General features: G+C 38.1%; 2 protein-coding genes across 4 annotated transcripts in view; one reads left to right on the forward strand and one right to left on the reverse strand.

The window, feature by feature from the left end:
* The window catches only part of jak1 (Janus kinase 1), a 40,528-nt gene extending 27,983 nt beyond the window's left edge, over positions 1-12,545 (forward strand). For both annotated transcript variants that reach the window (XM_069194185.1, XM_069194186.1), the window contains exons 11-24: positions 528-637; positions 1,385-1,534; positions 1,627-1,714; positions 2,475-2,602; positions 3,180-3,315; positions 4,730-4,881; positions 5,550-5,700; positions 8,231-8,325; positions 8,878-9,074; positions 9,712-9,829; positions 10,007-10,179; positions 10,456-10,573; positions 11,116-11,226; positions 11,933-12,545. In XM_069194185.1, the coding sequence (XP_069050286.1) occupies positions 528-637; positions 1,385-1,534; positions 1,627-1,714; positions 2,475-2,602; positions 3,180-3,315; positions 4,730-4,881; positions 5,550-5,700; positions 8,231-8,325; positions 8,878-9,074; positions 9,712-9,829; positions 10,007-10,179; positions 10,456-10,573; positions 11,116-11,226; positions 11,933-12,034 (1,829 nt within the window). In that variant the 3' untranslated portion in view covers positions 12,035-12,545. The remainder of the gene's footprint in view (positions 1-527; positions 638-1,384; positions 1,535-1,626; positions 1,715-2,474; positions 2,603-3,179; positions 3,316-4,729; positions 4,882-5,549; positions 5,701-8,230; positions 8,326-8,877; positions 9,075-9,711; positions 9,830-10,006; positions 10,180-10,455; positions 10,574-11,115; positions 11,227-11,932) is intronic.
* Positions 12,546-13,734: 1,189 nt separating this feature from the next.
* Positions 13,735-18,272, reverse strand: part of raver2 (ribonucleoprotein, PTB-binding 2) — a 33,952-nt gene continuing 29,414 nt past the window's right edge. For both annotated transcript variants that reach the window (XM_015355506.2, XM_069194187.1), the window contains exons 15-16: positions 17,738-17,947; positions 13,735-17,000 (exon numbers count right to left, since the gene is read on the reverse strand). In XM_015355506.2, coding sequence (XP_015210992.1) covers positions 16,863-17,000; positions 17,738-17,947 — 348 coding nt within the window. In that variant the 3' untranslated portion in view covers positions 13,735-16,862. The remainder of the gene's footprint in view (positions 17,001-17,737; positions 17,948-18,272) is intronic.

Here is an 18,272-nt window from a genome sequence, read left to right on the forward strand (position 1 = left end):
TACCATTTTAGATGGTATCCATTTTGCAAATAAAGCTTGTAAGGATATACCCTTAACCAGGAAGTGTGTGAGTGCTGTAGGAATGTCTGGCACAAAGAAAAAAAAATTGCAATATCTTGAGTCTCAACTGATGCTTCGCACTTGACACAGATACACTTTTAAGTTTTCCAGTCTGCAAACCCACATGAGTATGACAAACCACAAGCTCTTAAACCCACACAACATTGTCCCTTGTACACCTACGCAGTGAAGCCTTTAAAAAGAAGAGCTATTTAATTGAGTGAAAGGTGCATCTTCAACACAAAACTACCAGTTATAGGTAATTTATCAGCATTGTTAACATTTATTGATAAGACTGTTATTCAAATGTCTTTATAATAATGCTTTATGCACGCAGTTAAGGAGTGATCAATCCTGATACACACTGCATGAACAAGTCAAGCAGTAGATTTCATCACACGAGTGCTTCTCAGCTCTGTAATTCTTGCCAAAGCCTGTGTAGCATCCAATAGTGCTCTCTGTTTCAGAAATTTCAAACCTGCTGGTGGTGACAAACAACACAGCCCCTGAAACCCAGAGTCCATTGCAAGACAGCCAGCTGAGCTTCCACAGGATCTTAAAGGAGGAGATTGTACAGGTATATCCAAATGGTGCCTCACTGCCCCTTTCTAATAAGAACTGAGATGTCAGTACATTCAGACTGGAGGTCTTATTTTAAGACTAAAGAGTAAATTCAATCAGACATCTTTATAGCTCTTTAGAATCTGTTTCACATGATATGTTATTGCAGAAGTTGCTTTCAGTGATTCTTTGAACAGAGCGAACTCTTCACAAATAATTCATAGCATAATACGATTTTTCACAAAAGGTGTTTAAATTTGGCCTGGGCAAATTGCCTGCTCCATTGAAAATAAATGAGATGCAGTTTGCCCACAGGAAAAAAACTGAGCCAAGTAATGAAATAAATAATATTGTTTCAGTTATTGCACCGGACAATTTATCCTTCAAAATACACAAATTCTCTGAACGTTTACAATAACAGAGGTCAGGATTTGGTGATTTAAACACATTACTGTCCAATTCTGTACATTTATGTAAAGAAAAGACTAGATGCATTGCTTTGCAGTACTCTGTATGTTAAAGATAACAAAGAGTGCAAAAGCCTCTTTTTTGCAACATATACCAGAATAAATCAATACATCTATTTTCTAACCATCCATCCATTTTCTAAACGCTTCTGCTAATCCAGTGTCGTGGGGGAGTCACAGCAAGCAACGGTCACAACGGAGGGTATAACATGAGCACCAGTCCATCTCAGACAAGAATATGTGATATTTTAAAAACAATAAGCATATTAATTTCTTGATGTGCCCCCTTTTAATAGGGAGATCATCTGGGCCTAGGAACAAGGACAAACATTTATGTGGGTATCCTGAAAGTGAAGAGTGAGGATGATGAGGATGGTTTGTACGCTGTGAACGAGGTGAAGGTGGTTCTGAAGGTACTGGGCTCTAGGCACAGAGACATCTCAATGGTAAGAACCTCTCTCAGTGTGCTTTGTGCTTTAGTCCACCTAACGTCTGGACGTTTGTATGCTCAACTCTCATCACATTTATCCTTTTGCAGGCCTTCTTTGAGACAGCCAGCATGATGCGCCAAGTCTCCCACAAACACATTGCCCTTCTGCACGGAGTCTGTGTGAGAGACATGGAAAGTAAGTGCATTTGGTATTGAGAAGCAAATCAAACTTAGCTAGGATTTTTAAAATTAATTGCCAAACCAAATGGACGTCTTTTATTATGCAGATTATATATAGTATATGCCCGACATTGAGTGCAACTCCTGAAACAGTGATGGTAAAGTTAAAGCAGTTAAAAGTAAGGGCAACTTTTTCACAGAGAGAAATGTTATCTGCTCTTTAGTGTTATCTTGCTTTCACAGACTGAAGCAGTTCCACATTTTTATGCTGCTGTAGTGTTTTATTTTGTTTACAGAATTTTGTTCCTTTTTTATATAGAACTTGGAATTTATTTTATAGACTTCCATTTTAAATTTAATTCCGCTAATTAATTGGCCTGCCATTAATGAACTGCCACTAGCTCTAGACTGCCCTGGGAGTGTGAAGATCTGTGACCAGACTCTGGAAATACATATCTGAACTGTTTATCATTTGTCACAGCAAGCCCCATAGTGTCATATAGGCCAATTTGCAGTGACTGGAGGAGCAGTTACTGACAGTACTTTTACCAACAACACTGCGAGCTCTGCAGTGCATTACAGCAGAGTGAGTACCAGAAAAGAGAAGTGGTTACCGACAACATTGATAACTAATAGACTGATGACATGCCCCAGACCCAAACCAGTCAATGTCCTCTCTGTGCTTTTAATGGTGGAACTGGTGTATACTGTAGTTATACGTAGCACCTTAAAATCAGTAGTTCATAAAAACCCATATTCTTGTTCCCTTGTTTTAGATATTATGGTGGAGGAATTTGTCGAGTCCGGCCCTCTGGATGTTTTCATGCGTAAGGAGCGCAGTCATTTGACGCCAGTTTGGAAATTTCAAGTTGCTAAGCAGCTAGCCAGCGCTCTGAGTTACCTGGTAAGATACTGTAAGGCACAGTGTGACTGCAAACTGGTATGGGAAAAACCGTTCCTCAAACCAAATTTTACACTGCAATCTTTTCATCATTCTTCATAGCGCCAGTCAATATGGTAATTTAAAAAAAAACTCTTAAGACATTGTTCACAAACTATTCTTACAACACATTATTTTTTCAAGCCATGATACAGTCTAGTGTAATACTTCTGCTTTTCTTTGTTTTAATACATGCCTGAGTCTCACTTCTTCAATGACACATGTCACCTGGGTTTGAATAGTTAAGTGTTTCCTGACAGAATGAATTAGCAGATGTCTTTTCTGAGCAGAAGTGGAAATAAAGGTTTGTGCCTCTGTGCACTGGGCCTCAAGAAGAAAAAAAAGGCAGCTGTGAGAGACCTGAAGTTTTCAGAAGTCATAGTAAAGTGTCACTTTTAATATGGAAACGGACTGTCAATGAAATGCATGTCGAAACAAAATCCATTTATTATCTATTTATTCCAAGTGAATGCTGCTGCTCCTAATTTAAACATGGTTTCAATAACATTTTTAATACATTTTTTCATTATTCCAAATTCAGGAGGACAAGAAGCTGACCCATGGATATGTGTGTACAAAGAATATTCTCCTGGCCAGGAAGGGGCTGGAGTATGAAGGGAGTCCTTTCATCAAACTGAGCGACCCTGGTATTCCCATTACTGTGCTCTCAAGAGAAGGTAGACTCTCTCCTGTTTCTCTATATATTGCTTGTGCCAGAGCTAGTATCTGATGCAAAGTATCTGTTAAAATCTACGTTGTAACAAACCAGGTGGTGATAACATTTCCAGCCGTTATACACAGAAAGCACACTACACAACTAGATAATCAAATAATCATCTGTCCCAAAACAAATATTTATTAACAACAGAATATGCAAAAACAACATTACAACACCATACAATGGTTAAACTATGCCAGTATTTAAAGAGCTGTGAGTTCCAGAGCCCCACTTTCAACAGACATACAGTAGGAAATCCTAGAATTCTGTCTTTACAAACTGAACACAATAAAACAGGCTGCAGAGAGAAAACCCGTGTTAATGAACAAAATGGGCCCTAACCAAGACTAAATCTCCCTCTCTAAATGGATGTTCACAAACCAATTTCCCTAATGTAACAATGCACCACTAAAAACAGAAGAGGTGTTTTAGCCAGCAGGATACACAATAACATTCATCAAAATGTCCAAATAAAGAAGATCACAAGCTCTCTTTGAATGATAAAGAGGTATTCTTTCAGCATTCAGACTACCTCGACAAAATCTCAGGGCACTTATTTTTGTGATGATTATGTCTTTCTTGTCCTTGCTTTTGCATTTTCTCTGTGTTTGTTCCTGTATTTATGCTACAGTCCATTCCGATGGACCATAATTAGGCTTGGCCTGCTCACTGTTGGATATTTTTTGTTTAAAGGCGGTCTTAATGATAATGAACAGTGAAGTTAATAATTATGCTAAGTAAACTTTCAAGACCCCTTTTGATCATCTGCATCTTTTGCCCTGTTTACTTGTCTCAAGGCCCAGCTGATACTGGAAAACAATATCCATTGTTCCAAACCTTTTAGAATAAAATGTGAACTGCAAACTAATTTCACTGAAACCCAGTTGCCCTCACAGCAATATGAAATGGAAATATTTAAATCCTTACATCTAATGCTGGGTGAAAAGTTGGGATGAAATCTGTCAAAAGGTGTACCCCTCAAAAGCTAAAACTTTGATTTCTGTGCTCCTGTCTTATGAAATGTCCTTTCAAGGAGCTGCAGTGTTCATGGTATTGAGTATACTCAATACCGTGTTACACAAGTGATTTTTGAAAGACTGATTTTCAGTACAGACTTCAAAGAATATATTTTCAGCCATCATAGTGTTGCCTGAAATCTCATTCACACATTTGAAACTAAAAACACAATGATGCAGTATAATCACAGCTCCTACCACATGTTCTTGATCACATTTACCGAGCCAGAGTAGTTAACTGAGATCCTTAGTAAACAAGTCGAAATACATTGCATATGTACCTTTTTCCTGTCTGTAGGTCTAGCCATGTCCCAGTTACGTCTACACTGTGGTTGACTGTGTTGTTCTATTTTGCAGAATGTGTGGAGAGAATCCCCTGGATCGCCCCAGAGTGTATTAAGAACACCAGCAACCTCAGTGTGGCAGCAGACAAGTGGAGTTTTGGCACCACGCTGTGGGAAATCTGCTATGATGGAGAAGCACCACTAAAAGACAAGAAACTCACAGAGGTAATCCGGCAACAACAGGAAGAGGCACCTTCACCACCAAAATGGATCGTGTTCTGCTAGTTGCTTATGAAAACCCTCTAAATTATTTTCAGATTGCTCCTTGAAATTCTTGTCTGTAGCATTGTGGTCAGTTTTGAGTTAGTCTTCTCTTGCCATAGTCGCAATGCCAAAAGATGCACATTGTTTTTAAGACAAAATCCCTAACAAGCCGTTTGTACCCTTAGATGAGAATATTTAAAGCTAAAGAACGTGAATTTGACTGGAATGAAGTCATTTAGTTTACTAATGACTCTTGGGCTATGTTTTCAAATGAGGTGAAAACTGAAGTGGATTCTTTCCATGTATATCTTCTGCATGTAGTTGGTAATGATAGCTGCAAGAGTTTATTCCATGCTGAAAAGAGAAGAAAAGAAACAGAATGTTCCGGCTATCAGAGCCTAACAAACGTTGTGTGACTACTGAAGAAGGCTCCACAGCCGAAGAAGGCTCCACAGTCTGTTTGTGGAGTCATTGTCATTGTGTTTCTTTTGTTCTCTTTTCTGAAATAAAACTTTACTTTTTGATTTGCAGCCTACACATGCTAACGCAGCTCCCGCATCAACCTCAATAAAGGTCTTGTTGCTTTCTTGGACAGTCTGTTCTCATTGTGATTTACTTTCTCTCTGCAGAAAGAGAGGTTTTATGCAGCAGAATGCGCTCTGGTCACACCAGACTGCAAAGAGCTCGCTGATCTCATGAAGCAGTGCATGAACTACGACCCCAAAAAGAGACCCTTCTTCAGAGCAATCATGAGAGACATTAACAAGCTGGAGGAACAAAGTAAGACCACAAACCATCTGCTTTCACTCAAATACAGATAAAGGATCTCACGTGCCAGGGCTATATTCTAAAAGTAATCAGCATGATATAAAAACATTCAATTCTTGTCCATACATTAATCAAAACTGCATCTAAATTTGAGATCCTGAACCTTTATTTTAGGTCTGAACTGTTGACTTTGTTCTTAGATGTCGGGGGCTTGAAGTTAAGGACCCCTTTAATAACATTATTTTTGAGTCGTCATTCTATGCTTTTAAAATAGGCGGCACAGTAGCGCAGTGGTTAGCATTGCAGCATCTCTGTGCTGGGGCCCTGGGATCAATTCTGTACCTGGGGTGCTATCTGGGTGGAGTTTGCATGTTGTCCCCATTTCTGCATGGGATTCCTTCAAGTCAGTGGTTCTCAAACTGTGGCACGTGGCGTGCCGCCAGGTGGTACGCCAAATGACCCTGGAACTGTGTTGTGTGCGCTGAAAAAATCGGGAGACGGGTTTTCATACTTTGTATTTTTATATGTGTCGAATACGCAGCCTACGTACTACGATACAGTGCGCGCTAATACTTCAGTGGACACAAGAGATACTCTGTAATTCTATACCACTCTATAGGAATGCGTGCTACCGACGCAAGTGACCAATTGTATTTAAAAAAAAGCTACTGTATCTCCAGCAAATAGGGAGAAAGGAGAATGTGCGTGATTTTGGAACAATGCCAACGTTGTAAACACAGGAATGCATAGAAATGCGTGCTACGAACGCTGGTAATCTTGTGAGCATAGGAAAGTGTGAAAAATAACAGAAAAATATTTAAGAACTGTTCTAAGTTAATTTGAGAAAAATACACAGAGCGTCTCTGTGTTTCTCTCCCATCCGCATGAAATAAATACTTAAAATAAACACTGAAATAAAAACGGAGACGTGGAAAAATGCAAGCTTGCGGATAGCAAAAGCAGGTAAGCCCCACACTATTATGTGTGGAGAAAAAGCTGCTGAACAGCTCAACCTGCTGCCCCCCCCCGAAAGACACAGTCATTCATAGAATTATTGAAATAAAGGATTATATCAAAAGTACGCTGATAGAGCGCGTTAAGATGAGCAGATGTTTTTCACTGCAATTAGATGAGTCTGTAGTCGATTTGGCCAATTCACTCGTTTACGTTAGATACGAGTTTGAGGGTACGTCCCGTGAGGACTTTCTGTTCTGTAAGCTGCTACCAACAGGAACTACAGGAGAGCACGTATTTCAGCTTCTGGATGAATTTATCGAAGAGAATGGCATCGACTGGATAAAATGTGTCGGAGTATGTACAGACGGTGCTAGAGCAATGACAAGCCGACACAGTGGTGTAGTTGCACGAATTAAAGAGGTTGCTCCAGAAATTAATGGTTTCATTGCATCATCCACCGCAAGACCTTTGCCGTCAAGAAAATGCCTGACGATTTAAAATCTGTTAAGACTGTTGTGAATTGTATCAAGGCTCGAAAAATTAATTCACATCTGCTTTGCTCGACTAAACAGGCTCACCCCTCTCACTGAAATGGTGCTTTTTTATTTTTATTTGTTGTTTTTTTTTCCTGTAAAACACTTTGAGAAGCCACATTTTAATATATCAAACAAAGTTTATTATTATAATATTATATGTATGTGTGAGTGTGTGCAAGCGCGCTCATGTTGGTCATTGAGAATTTCTGAGGTTCCTATGAGATGATGACTTGAAGGTGGTACTTGGATGCTTTGGTTGGATTAGGGGTGGTACTTGGTCCAAAAAGTTTGAGAACCACTGCTTCAGGTGATCCGGTTTCCTCCCACAGTTCAAAGGCCTACTTTGGTTAATTTGGCAGGTCAATTTGGCTTCTGGAATAACTGGCTTGGTGTGTGTGCATTTATGTCTGTTTGCTCTCATCCCATTACTCATCACTGGTAATGGTTGCTGGCTCTGTGTCATAACTTTTGACTTCCATGAGAGAAAACTGGAGAGGAACAATTTCATTGAACTGGCTTTTTTCCTGCGTTTGGGATATGTTCCTTGAAAGCAGAGGGGATGTTTTTTTTTCAATAAATAAGGCTGTATTTAGCCATTTTTACTCATTTGAAAAGGAAAAATAAATGTTGGCCAAAACTCCTCTGGTGATTTTTTTAAATACCTGGTACCACATTGAAAACAAAACCAATTAAACCACATTAAGATGAGCAAAAAGACAAAAAAAGCAGGCAGGATGAATTTTTATTGGTCGCGTTAGCTCTCACTCTTATCTCGGCTTCTACAGTGGCCTGTTGGTTTCCTAATACTCCCCTCACTGTCCCCACCTCGTGGATGTCACAGAAATCACACATCTGTCTTTTTGCATTCAGTATCTTCAACTCTGTTTCTATTTAAAGCATACAATGACATACACACTGCAGTGCTGGCCTTTCTATTTAAACAGGAGATTGGATAAGTAAGCCATTGAACTAAAATGCAAGCATGCCAAGTAAAACACTAACACGGTCTGTTATTGTCTGTGGAATACTTACAAACCTCTCCCACACAGATCCTGAGATTGTTTCTGGTACCATGCCCAGCCAGGAAGTAGATCCCACAGTGTTTGAGAAGAGGTTCCTGAAGAAGATAAGAGATCTTGGAGAGGTGTGTGGAGTTGAACCATTTTACTTGATCTATTTATTTAAATCCTTTGTGTGGCAGGGTTCAGCTGTATCAACAAAATAGAATTGTCAACACAGACCAGGCATTCAGATGCCTGAACCGCTTGGGAAACAGGTTATTAACCTCCATGAATAGCCGAATGATGTATCATTACATATTATCCCTTTTTCCTTGTAAATCAAGACTTTCCAGCCAAGGTCCTTGTCACTCCAGCCTCTGTTGTTTTTTTTCTAGCTGAGCTCTTGCTTATTCAAATCAAACTCCCCATTTAATATGTAATTTACTAATTATACCTTTTTGGTCTGCTTTTTGGAACAGATTTTATTTTGCCTCAACTCATAAGCGACCCGAAAAGTTCCCTTTTTTTAAGTATTGGAAAAAACCCAAAAGTTTGATTTAACTGAATTAAGGTTATAGAGCAACATCAGTGTCCGGTGGGATCGAAGGACCAGGAGTCAAGTCCTTCTCGAAATGACTTCAGCATGTTAAAGATGCTAACAGGATGGACTAACAGCCTTGTCGGTGTGGTTTCAGGGTCACTTCGGGAAGGTGGAGTTGTGCAGATATGACCCGGACATGGACCGCACAGGGGAGCTGGTGGCCGTGAAATCGCTGAAGCCCGAAAACAAGGACGAGCAGGACACCAACCTCCACAGAGAGATCGACATCCTGAAAAGCCTTTATCATGAGAACATTGTGAAATACAAAGGCATCTGCAGAGAAGAAGGCAAGTCTAACCAGAAAAGTGACGTTTTCAACATTCAGTCATTGCCAGGGAAACTATATTTCCAAGAGTTCAAGTTATTTTGTTTTAATGTACATTATGCTTGTGGGTGATTTTCTAAATATTATATTAAGAGTCTCCTGTACCATTAGGAACTGAATCATATGACACATCCGAAGGGCAGCTGGAAATACAGATAAACATTTAAATTTAGTCCATGAGAGGTGTACCAGCTTTCCATCACAGTGAAAGTATTTTTTTTTTTAGACGATTGAATTTCCTAGATGGGTAGCACTGCCTCACAGTGCTTGGGCCCTGGGTTCAGTTCCAGACCTGGGGTGATGTCAGTTTGGAGTTTGTACAGTATGTTCTCCCCGTTTGCATGGGTTTCCTCCCACAGTCCAAAAACAAGCTGGTTGATTAACTGGCTTCAAGGAAAACTGGCCCTTTTGTGAGTCTGCTTTGTGCCGGCTGAGTGCCGAAATCCCCCGCGACCCTTAATATCGATGAAGCAGCTAGAAAATGGATGGATGGAATTTGCCAGAACCAAATTAAGCAATCAAAGCATAAGACAAGTATGTTTTAAGTGATAAATTAGTCCATTAGCAGATTTTAAGAAAAACCCACATTTTTTCCCCAGGGAGAACAACGAAGCTTATAATGGAGTATCTGCCAGCGGGCAGTCTGAAGGAGTACCTACCACGAAACAAACAAAAAACTGACTTGAAAAAACTCCTGAAATACGCTGTTCAAATATGTCAGGTAAGTTCAGTGTCACACGTCGTACAGTAAGAATATAGGCCTTTTCTCACAGGAGCAATAGGTAATAGGTCAAATACTAGATGTCTTTCACTTACTTTTCACATTCTTAATCTGAAAAAAGGATGCCGTTTTTCACAGGGTTATACCCATGTATTTAAAACGTTTGATTTCTTCAAGGGCATGGACTATCTTGGAAGCCGGAATTATATCCATCGGGACCTAGCAGCACGAAACGTCCTTGTAGAAAATGAAAACACAGTGAAGATTGGAGACTTTGGCCTGACTAAAACCATCAAAGACAACGAGGGATACTACACTGTGAAGGATGATCTGGACAGTCCTGTTTTCTGGTAAGTAGGGGTAGGGGAGGACAGACACAGAGCAGTTGAGCGTGTTGAGTAATGAAAGAGAACTGTTCAGAAAGTAGTCATAGCTCATGGAAATCTCTTTATATGTTATGTTGATACATAAGGCTATTCAGATAGCCATTAGAACACAGCTGTTAATTTTTAATATTCAAGGTACTTTTTTGTATTGACTTTGCAACCCTGTCAAGGTTGTGCAGGAGACTTTCTGACATCATTTCTCTAATGTGGTATATACTTTTGTGTGAATCCTCTTTATAGGTACGCTCCAGAGTGTTTGGTCCATTGCAAATTCTACATTGCTTCAGATGTTTGGTCATTTGGGGTGACCATGTATGAACTGCTAACCTACTGCGAGTCTGAATGCAGCCCAATGACGGTACGCAAACAGCCTTGCAATTCATTTTTGCAGCCTGTTTTTTACATATCCCAGACCGTATCAGATGAGTATCCCTTCACTGCACTTTGCTAGTGTAAACCACTTTAAACCAAGAATTACAGTTCAAGGTCAAATGTTTAAAACAAAATTGATTTACTGTTAATAAAAAAAGAATGTTGTGCTACATTTGAAAAAGCTTATACTAGCTTTTATTTGAACAATTAACAAACTTTAAACCCAATAACCTGGGATTCAGTCCCATCTTTCTAGCACAGCAGATGGCTTCTCTCTCTGCCTGCTTCGACAGATGACTTGCCCAAAGGCTACATGCAGCTTGGGCTAGTCAAAAGAGTGGAGCACAGCTGTCATACAGTACTTACAGCACAGCTTCTCTTGTACTTCAGAGCACACAAATTACCCATTTAATCTATGGCTTTTCAGAGCTCCACTGAGCAGCTGACGAAAAACGGATGTATTTGTTTAAATGCTGCAGATGCTCGATTTTTAATGCTCAAATTAGAATGATCTCGACATGTTTCCAGATGTTCTTGAAGATGATTGGTCCAGCCCAAGGTCAAATGACAGTGACTAGACTTGTAAAAGTACTGGAAGACGGAAAACGGCTACCATGCCCAGCGAATTGTCCGGAAATGGTAAGGTTATAGCATTAGTAGTCTGCTGCCATATGTATTTTACCCTAGCCAAGAAAGGTGTATTTACGTATGTGCTATATATATATTCTTGAAAGCCAGTATTTAGGTCAGGCTTTCCAATGACTTGTCCTTGAGAAGTCTGGTGTTTTCACTCCCACAGGACTCTGTAGTTCACTTCTTATTTAAACCCTTAATTGACCGCTTGTGGTTTTTTAGGTAATCATGAATACAACTTTAAAATCGGATGATGGAGTTTTATTTATAGGTCAAACAAAAAAAAACTTTTCTTAAGTACAAATGGGTAGATACCATCAGGCTCTGGCGATGTGGCTTACATGATTCTACAGATGTCTGCTTATATGCAAACTTTATTTAATATAGATTTTGAATAAACCTGAGACTGCTGTTGATTCCTATTTTGGTAAACACCCAAATGAAGTAATGATGAATGAAGTATTTGTCTAAATACATTTGTATTAGTGAGCACTGCGATATTGAGCTTGATCAGTTAGCACTGTGGTGATTGATGCAAGGTGCCGTCGTAAATACTTTTCAAAGATCCAGGCTGGAGGACTGCTGGCACTGGTTATATTTTAAAAGTCTTTGTTTCTTCAACTTTTCAATCTAGCTTGATTATTCAGTATCAAGAATACAATGGTGCTGTGAAGGTATATAGGGAACACTTTCTCCTTTCCGTTTACTACAGGTTTACATGCAAATGAAGAAATGTTGGGAGCACGCTCCAGAGAAGAGGATTGAGTTCAAAGGCTTGATTGAGGTATTCGAGGGGCTCATAGAAAAGATGTAAAAACAAAAATTGTCAACTTGACTGAAAGAGATACAGCGAACAGGAAGTGACGGACATACAGAAGACATGATCATTCTACTGAAAACTCTTTTGTGTTTTCCTAAAATTTTTATTTCATTTATTTTCAAGTTTCTGCATGTGGTACCCAGTAAATGTTATTTTCAAATACAGAACAGCAGTATTTTTTAAGCATAAAACAGATACAAGGCTTTTGGCAATGTTCATCCTACCAAATGCTCACTCACTTCCTAGAGACTAAAGATACCTAAAACTGTTAATTATGATATTCAGCAGGTCATTTTAATCTGTAAATATATCAACATTTTAGAAAACATTTTTCATTAGATTAGGTCCATTATTTTTTTTCCATTTTTTGTAATTATTTTTCCATGTCAATGTAATGTGTGCAATCATTTGTTTCTTACAAACCACTGGCATTAATTTTCTCTTTATCTGTCTGCTTAAATGTATGCATTTTATTAAATAAAGATATACAATGTTTGGAATATTATTTCTATGACTGAGATTTAGTGAGCTACTAATACACAAGTTAAGCTTTTCTGAGAATGTATTGTGACAGTTCATTAGAATGTCTAGTCATATACAGTAGTAGGCTTAGACAATGGAGGTAGTCTAGCTATTGTGCCTCGTCCAGGAGGGGTAATTGAGGTGAGAATTAAGGGCAGATTTGCTAGCTGCAATAACACTCACCATGACAATATTTGTTTAATTTCAAAGCTTTTCTGCAACCTACTAGCATAACAATCTACTACAAGGAAACCCTTTGTTCTTCTAATCCAGTTCAGCACTTCATCTTAAAAACTGTGCCCTTTAGACACCTTTCTTTGAAGTTCTCTTTGCTGGCCTGCGAAGACAAACCCAGCAGATCCAAATCCTTTTGTGGCCAAATTCTGGTAACATTGCACACAAATTAACCTTTTTGGCAATGAGAAATCTCGTTACTATTTCACAAGCTACAAAAAGGGATGTAATTTTTTCCAGCATCGTCTTTAATGGTTAAATAACACCAGCACTCATACGCATTTTATGTCAAATAGAAGCACACAGGTCTGATTATACTGTATATATTTATGATCTAGATTGCAGTTTTAAAGCATTTTATAAATAAGCAACTACAGCTGTTTCCAGCATAGTACTGAGCCGTGTCTGTAGAATGACAGTCCTTTCTCCTCTGGCCTGCATTTGACAGAGGCTGAATGCTAGTGGAGAACTGCCAGCATGGCACATAAACAGTGCTTTAGTGTTGACACATTTAATAGTATCTATCAACATGCCTTTGCATATTTATATATATCAAGACTGTAACCTAGAAAATACTTTGCAAAAGAAACATGGGATATAGTAACATGTAAAACCAACAGTATTACATACTAGTATGAGTGCAACCTGAAGAGTTTAACTACATGGACATAAATAACACCCAGGTATGTCATTAATTTATACAGTATGATGGCTCTTAAAAGGAAGAAAAAAAAATCAAGTTATTGAAATATCCAAGCTGGACACTAGAGGACAGTGTAACCTAAGAATCATAATCCATAATGCATATAAATTCAGCATAAACATTTTTCTCATAATGTGAAATGAAAAAAATCTTTAAAAAAGTCTAACAAGAGAAATATCTTTGTTCAAACAGGTTAAAATTAACATTAATAGGATAGAAATACTGACAAAGCAAATTACAGGACACCCAATTTATTACAGATGAACAAGGCAGCCAAAAACCTTGAAGGAATCCTGCTACACCCCAAGTGAGTGTCTTAGCGCTGTGTTTCTTTTTAATAACAAGAAGTTAAACAAAAAAAAACACACTTGGAAAGTACATGCTTTGAAAAGAAGAAAAAAATGAAGCGGAATAAATTCTTCAGCATTTCAGTCAACATTTATTTCGGAATGTAAAAGACAATTCCTTCAATTTAAAAATCATTTTCAGAAGACTCAGAAAAGGGAATAGGAGGATGACGGATGAAAAAAATTGTACATAAATACACAATATTAAATTATTTTCCAAATCAAAAGCTTCATGAGTAATATCTATTACTGAAAACATTTTCAATCTTATATTACAGCTGTAAATGCAGGCATGCTGAAGTCAAATTGTTGCTAAAAAATAGCTTATTCACAGTTAAGCAATATCAACATTTCTGAAATATAAAATATTGCAAAATCTAATTTTAAGTTGGAAAATTGAAGACAAATGCTTTTCAAATAAGAATTAAAAGTTTTCACCATCAGCATACAAAGTAGGTTCATGTCCTGGACATTTGCTTTAATGTTGAAACAAGTAAGACAGAGAGGCCAATAGTTTTGAGTTAGAGTTATTGGCTCAGTTACTTTGTAATTTAAAACTTCATGTATTTGCTAAACTCAATTGGTTGTGGAGCACAAAACGATTATTTACCTCTCATTATTGGTGGAGACATCATTGTTCCAAAAACATTTTTATATTGACATTTCGAACTCTTTTACCCTTTGCTCATTGCAGCAATGCGCCAATGCTGACTTGTTTGCAATCAATTTGCATGACAGACCTATCTGGCAACATACTATGTTTCGTCAGCAATGGGCTCTTGTGCAAAGTTTAAAGTGAACACAGAAGCATAGATCACATCAGGTTTCCAAGTTCATGTAAAAGAACAGATACCAATGTTCTGATACTTAACCTCATACTTAGCTGTTTCATCATTTTGCGAACAATGTCTTAACTGATGGTTTCTCTGAGGTAAATATTAGTTAAGTCCTTGTTAGTGAAAGTCATGAGGCTACTTCTGAGGCAGATCTTGTCCATAGAATAGGACCAATCACAGCAAGTGAACCAAAAAGACAAATGACCTATTACTGTCTACAGCATTGTGAACACCCAGAGAGAAAAGAATTCAAGCATCAGTACATTTTGAAAACAGTGTGGGACAAAAACTTGAGGGATCTTTTTCCGAACCCCACAAAAAACAAACTAAGTGCCTCATTTCACAGTATGCTGCAAGGCAGAGTGGAAAAATCTCGGGACACTGGCTTATGAACAATAAGGGAAAACTACAAACTTGCAAATCAACCAAACAAAATACTCATACATTTGACACGCTTGCAAAATGTTTTAAATATTTAATCTATTGATACCAGGGTTTTGAATGTAATTTAAGGGGTCAAAGTCACACACTTTAGTTTAACTGACTGCCCAGAAAGGGCTTTATTGGTTTGATTACATCATTTTAAAAAAATCCTGAATAGATGCAAGACAGCTGCCTGCATTCAAGAAAACATTCTTATTATTACAATGATAGATAGAACCTGTCTAAATATACAATTGCATTTTTATTTACAGCCTTCACTACAGTGTTGAATTTATTGCCTTTTTAAGGCTCAAAGAAATGAGTTGCTCACACAATAAAGGTGTTTTAAGCAGTTGAAACAAAACGGTTTATTGAACAAAGCACTAAAAAAAATCAGGAAGGTATTTTGCCCATTTCTGTAATAACGTTTTCTGAGAATATCTGTTCATAGTGGTTATTGTTGTATCTAAACGTTTCTCTAAAAAAAATATATTAGAAAAAACACTACCATCTCTCCTCTCATCAGATGATTAGCGATGGTATAACCAACCATTTCACTACTGGATAAATAAAGGAGAGAGACTACATATGCCACAGAGTAGTAATAACGGGTACTATTGGGTTTATGTTATGATTAATATTGCCTTAGTGTCAAAAAAGTTATAGGGGTTGAGTAATGGGCAAGTGCAACATTCACCACCACACACACTGTGTTAGTCCCAGGAGAAATCATGAAACAATCGGTTCCTTAATAGACTCTGAACAGGACAGTATAATCATTTATCACCTGTCTTTTCACTGGAATTCTCCATTTTAATGGCATTCCTTTACCCCTCATGGCATGCTTTCCCAAAACAAGGCTCTGCCATTAATGCTCCGTCTGATGTCAGTAATCTTACTCACTGTGTCAGAGGAGTCCCATTGGACACATTTTCTGTTTTGCAGATATGGCTTTAAAAAGTTGGAATATTTGAAAAAATACCTCGAGAATTTACTCTAGCAGTGTGGTTTTGGGAGAGAATACCATCAGCTTTCCTACATAAGGTCCGATGCAAAAACTAAGTAATACCACCCAGAATTAGTCTATTAAAGAAAATGGGCAGAAGAACTCTAGAACTACAGCATGATTGTTCACAAACACAGTAACACACTACCATTTTTTATTGCATTGTTTTTCATGGCCATTAAACTCAAGGAAGTTTTTTATCCTTGAAATAAGATCTTTGTTCCCACATTTGGGAATTAATCCCACAGATCCCAGCCATCAGGTGTCTATGCCCTGTGGCTCCAGCAGCTTCAGAAGCTGTTCAAATGGCTAATCACTCCTATATTTAAAAAGTGACAGCAAAATAAGCTGTGCTATAATACCATCTTGAGCTCTAGAAAATGGGATACATCAGTAAGAAAACTATTAATTTAAGTTGCTTTATGTATTCAATTAAAACATTCACTCTAAGCAGGGTTATGTCCTCCTTTTCAGGCCATTTCCGTCTATCATCTCAAGAAAAGCCACTTTAAATAATTACAGTTATCCAACAACACCCAACCTGCAGTAAGTCCTGCATTAATGCAAATAAAAAATTAATGTACACTGGAAAAATGTACATTTAAAAAAAATATTTAAACATCAACCTAGAGAAAACAGTTCAAAGTTAAGGCATGGACAAAAACACCAGCAACAGCAGTAGAGGTACCAAAAGCACATGGGACACAACCAGAGGTTCTGGGGTGAAAGGGAGGGCAAAATTTCAAGCTTTTTAGATCCTTTTCTTTTTGTAATAGTCTGCATATTGACCCCCCAGGCCCTGGGAGTGCTGCCCAACGTAACCCGCATCTGACGCCATGTCCTGAGATGGCAGCTGAGAGAATTCACGCTTCTGACCTCGTGACTGGTTCTTCAAAAACAAAGGAAAGCAAAAATTCACCGACAGCCAGAGAAAAGGACAGCAACAGGCTCTTAGTCTAATCGGCAGTGACAGCAGAATTCAGATTAAAACGGTTTCTAAAAGTGTTTTCTGAACACATTCCGGGCTGGGGTTGGCTGGATTCTTGTTATTGAGATATTTATGTCAACACTACAAATTTGCTTTGCTTGTTCCTCCCTGGCTCCAATGATAAAAGTACAAATACACTCGGACATTTACATTGCAAATCATATCTGGATCTGCCGTAAGATTTTTACTGCTGATTCTAAAGACTATATTTAGTAACTGCTTATGAACTCTTTCCTTCTTTCACTTCATTACAATACATGAAGTTAACACTGGTGTTTTCCATATTTATTGCAGCAGTGCCAAGAAATATTAAATGTTTAGTCATATAGGTGTTCACTGCCAAGTTATGGCTCAACTAATGAAATCATTTGAAAGCTGATGTTACCCGTTAGAACCGTCATTTATTGAGTGCAGCTGAAATGTTTTCTGGTATAAATTTTCATCTCTACATCACTTAACACATTTCAGCAATGTTTTAACAGCATTGATTATTTTCAGATTTAAAATATTCACACCTCTCTAATGGTGTACTGCCCACCTATACAAAGTAATAAAACTTTACATTGGATTCTTCTAAAACTGTTTTTTCTTCAACATTACATATACTGTGTATTTAAAACCTCATTTGAGTTACTTACATAGTAGTACTGGTTCCAGTCTACAGCAGCCTGTCCCACTTGGGAAGCTGCTGCAGAGCTTGCTGTTCCATGCTGCCCTGTCATGTAGCTTGACATCATTGGCAGAGAGCTGTAGCCCTGCACTGCCCCTGACTGGTGCACATTCTGGCTGCTGCCATTGCTGGCAGAGTGTGCTGAACTGCCTAAGGAAGATTTTGTTGTGTCAGCCTCCTGAAAACCACAAAGAATACCTCATATCAGCTTCGGCTGTTGCTGAATAAAGTGCCTTATGGCAAGAACAAAACACTTGAAACAAAAATACAAAGATGGTGTATAAGTTGTTCTTTAGAGCTGTAAAGTCAGGTTTACATAACACTGAGAATACAATCAGTTGTGTCTGGCTTTCATTTCAGCACGTGAAATGTACCAGTAAATCAACATACCTTTTTAAGAGTACTGTTAACATATTATGTGCTTGAAAATGCAAAAAAAAAACTTTCCATGAACTGGGTAAATCTATTGTGCTATTCATTCTTTGACAAAGTCTTTGATATAG

Source organism: Lepisosteus oculatus, chromosome 9 (assembly GCF_040954835.1).
Source record: "Lepisosteus oculatus isolate fLepOcu1 chromosome 9, fLepOcu1.hap2, whole genome shotgun sequence".
In the NCBI taxonomy this organism is placed as follows: Eukaryota; Metazoa; Chordata; class Actinopteri; order Semionotiformes; family Lepisosteidae; genus Lepisosteus; species Lepisosteus oculatus.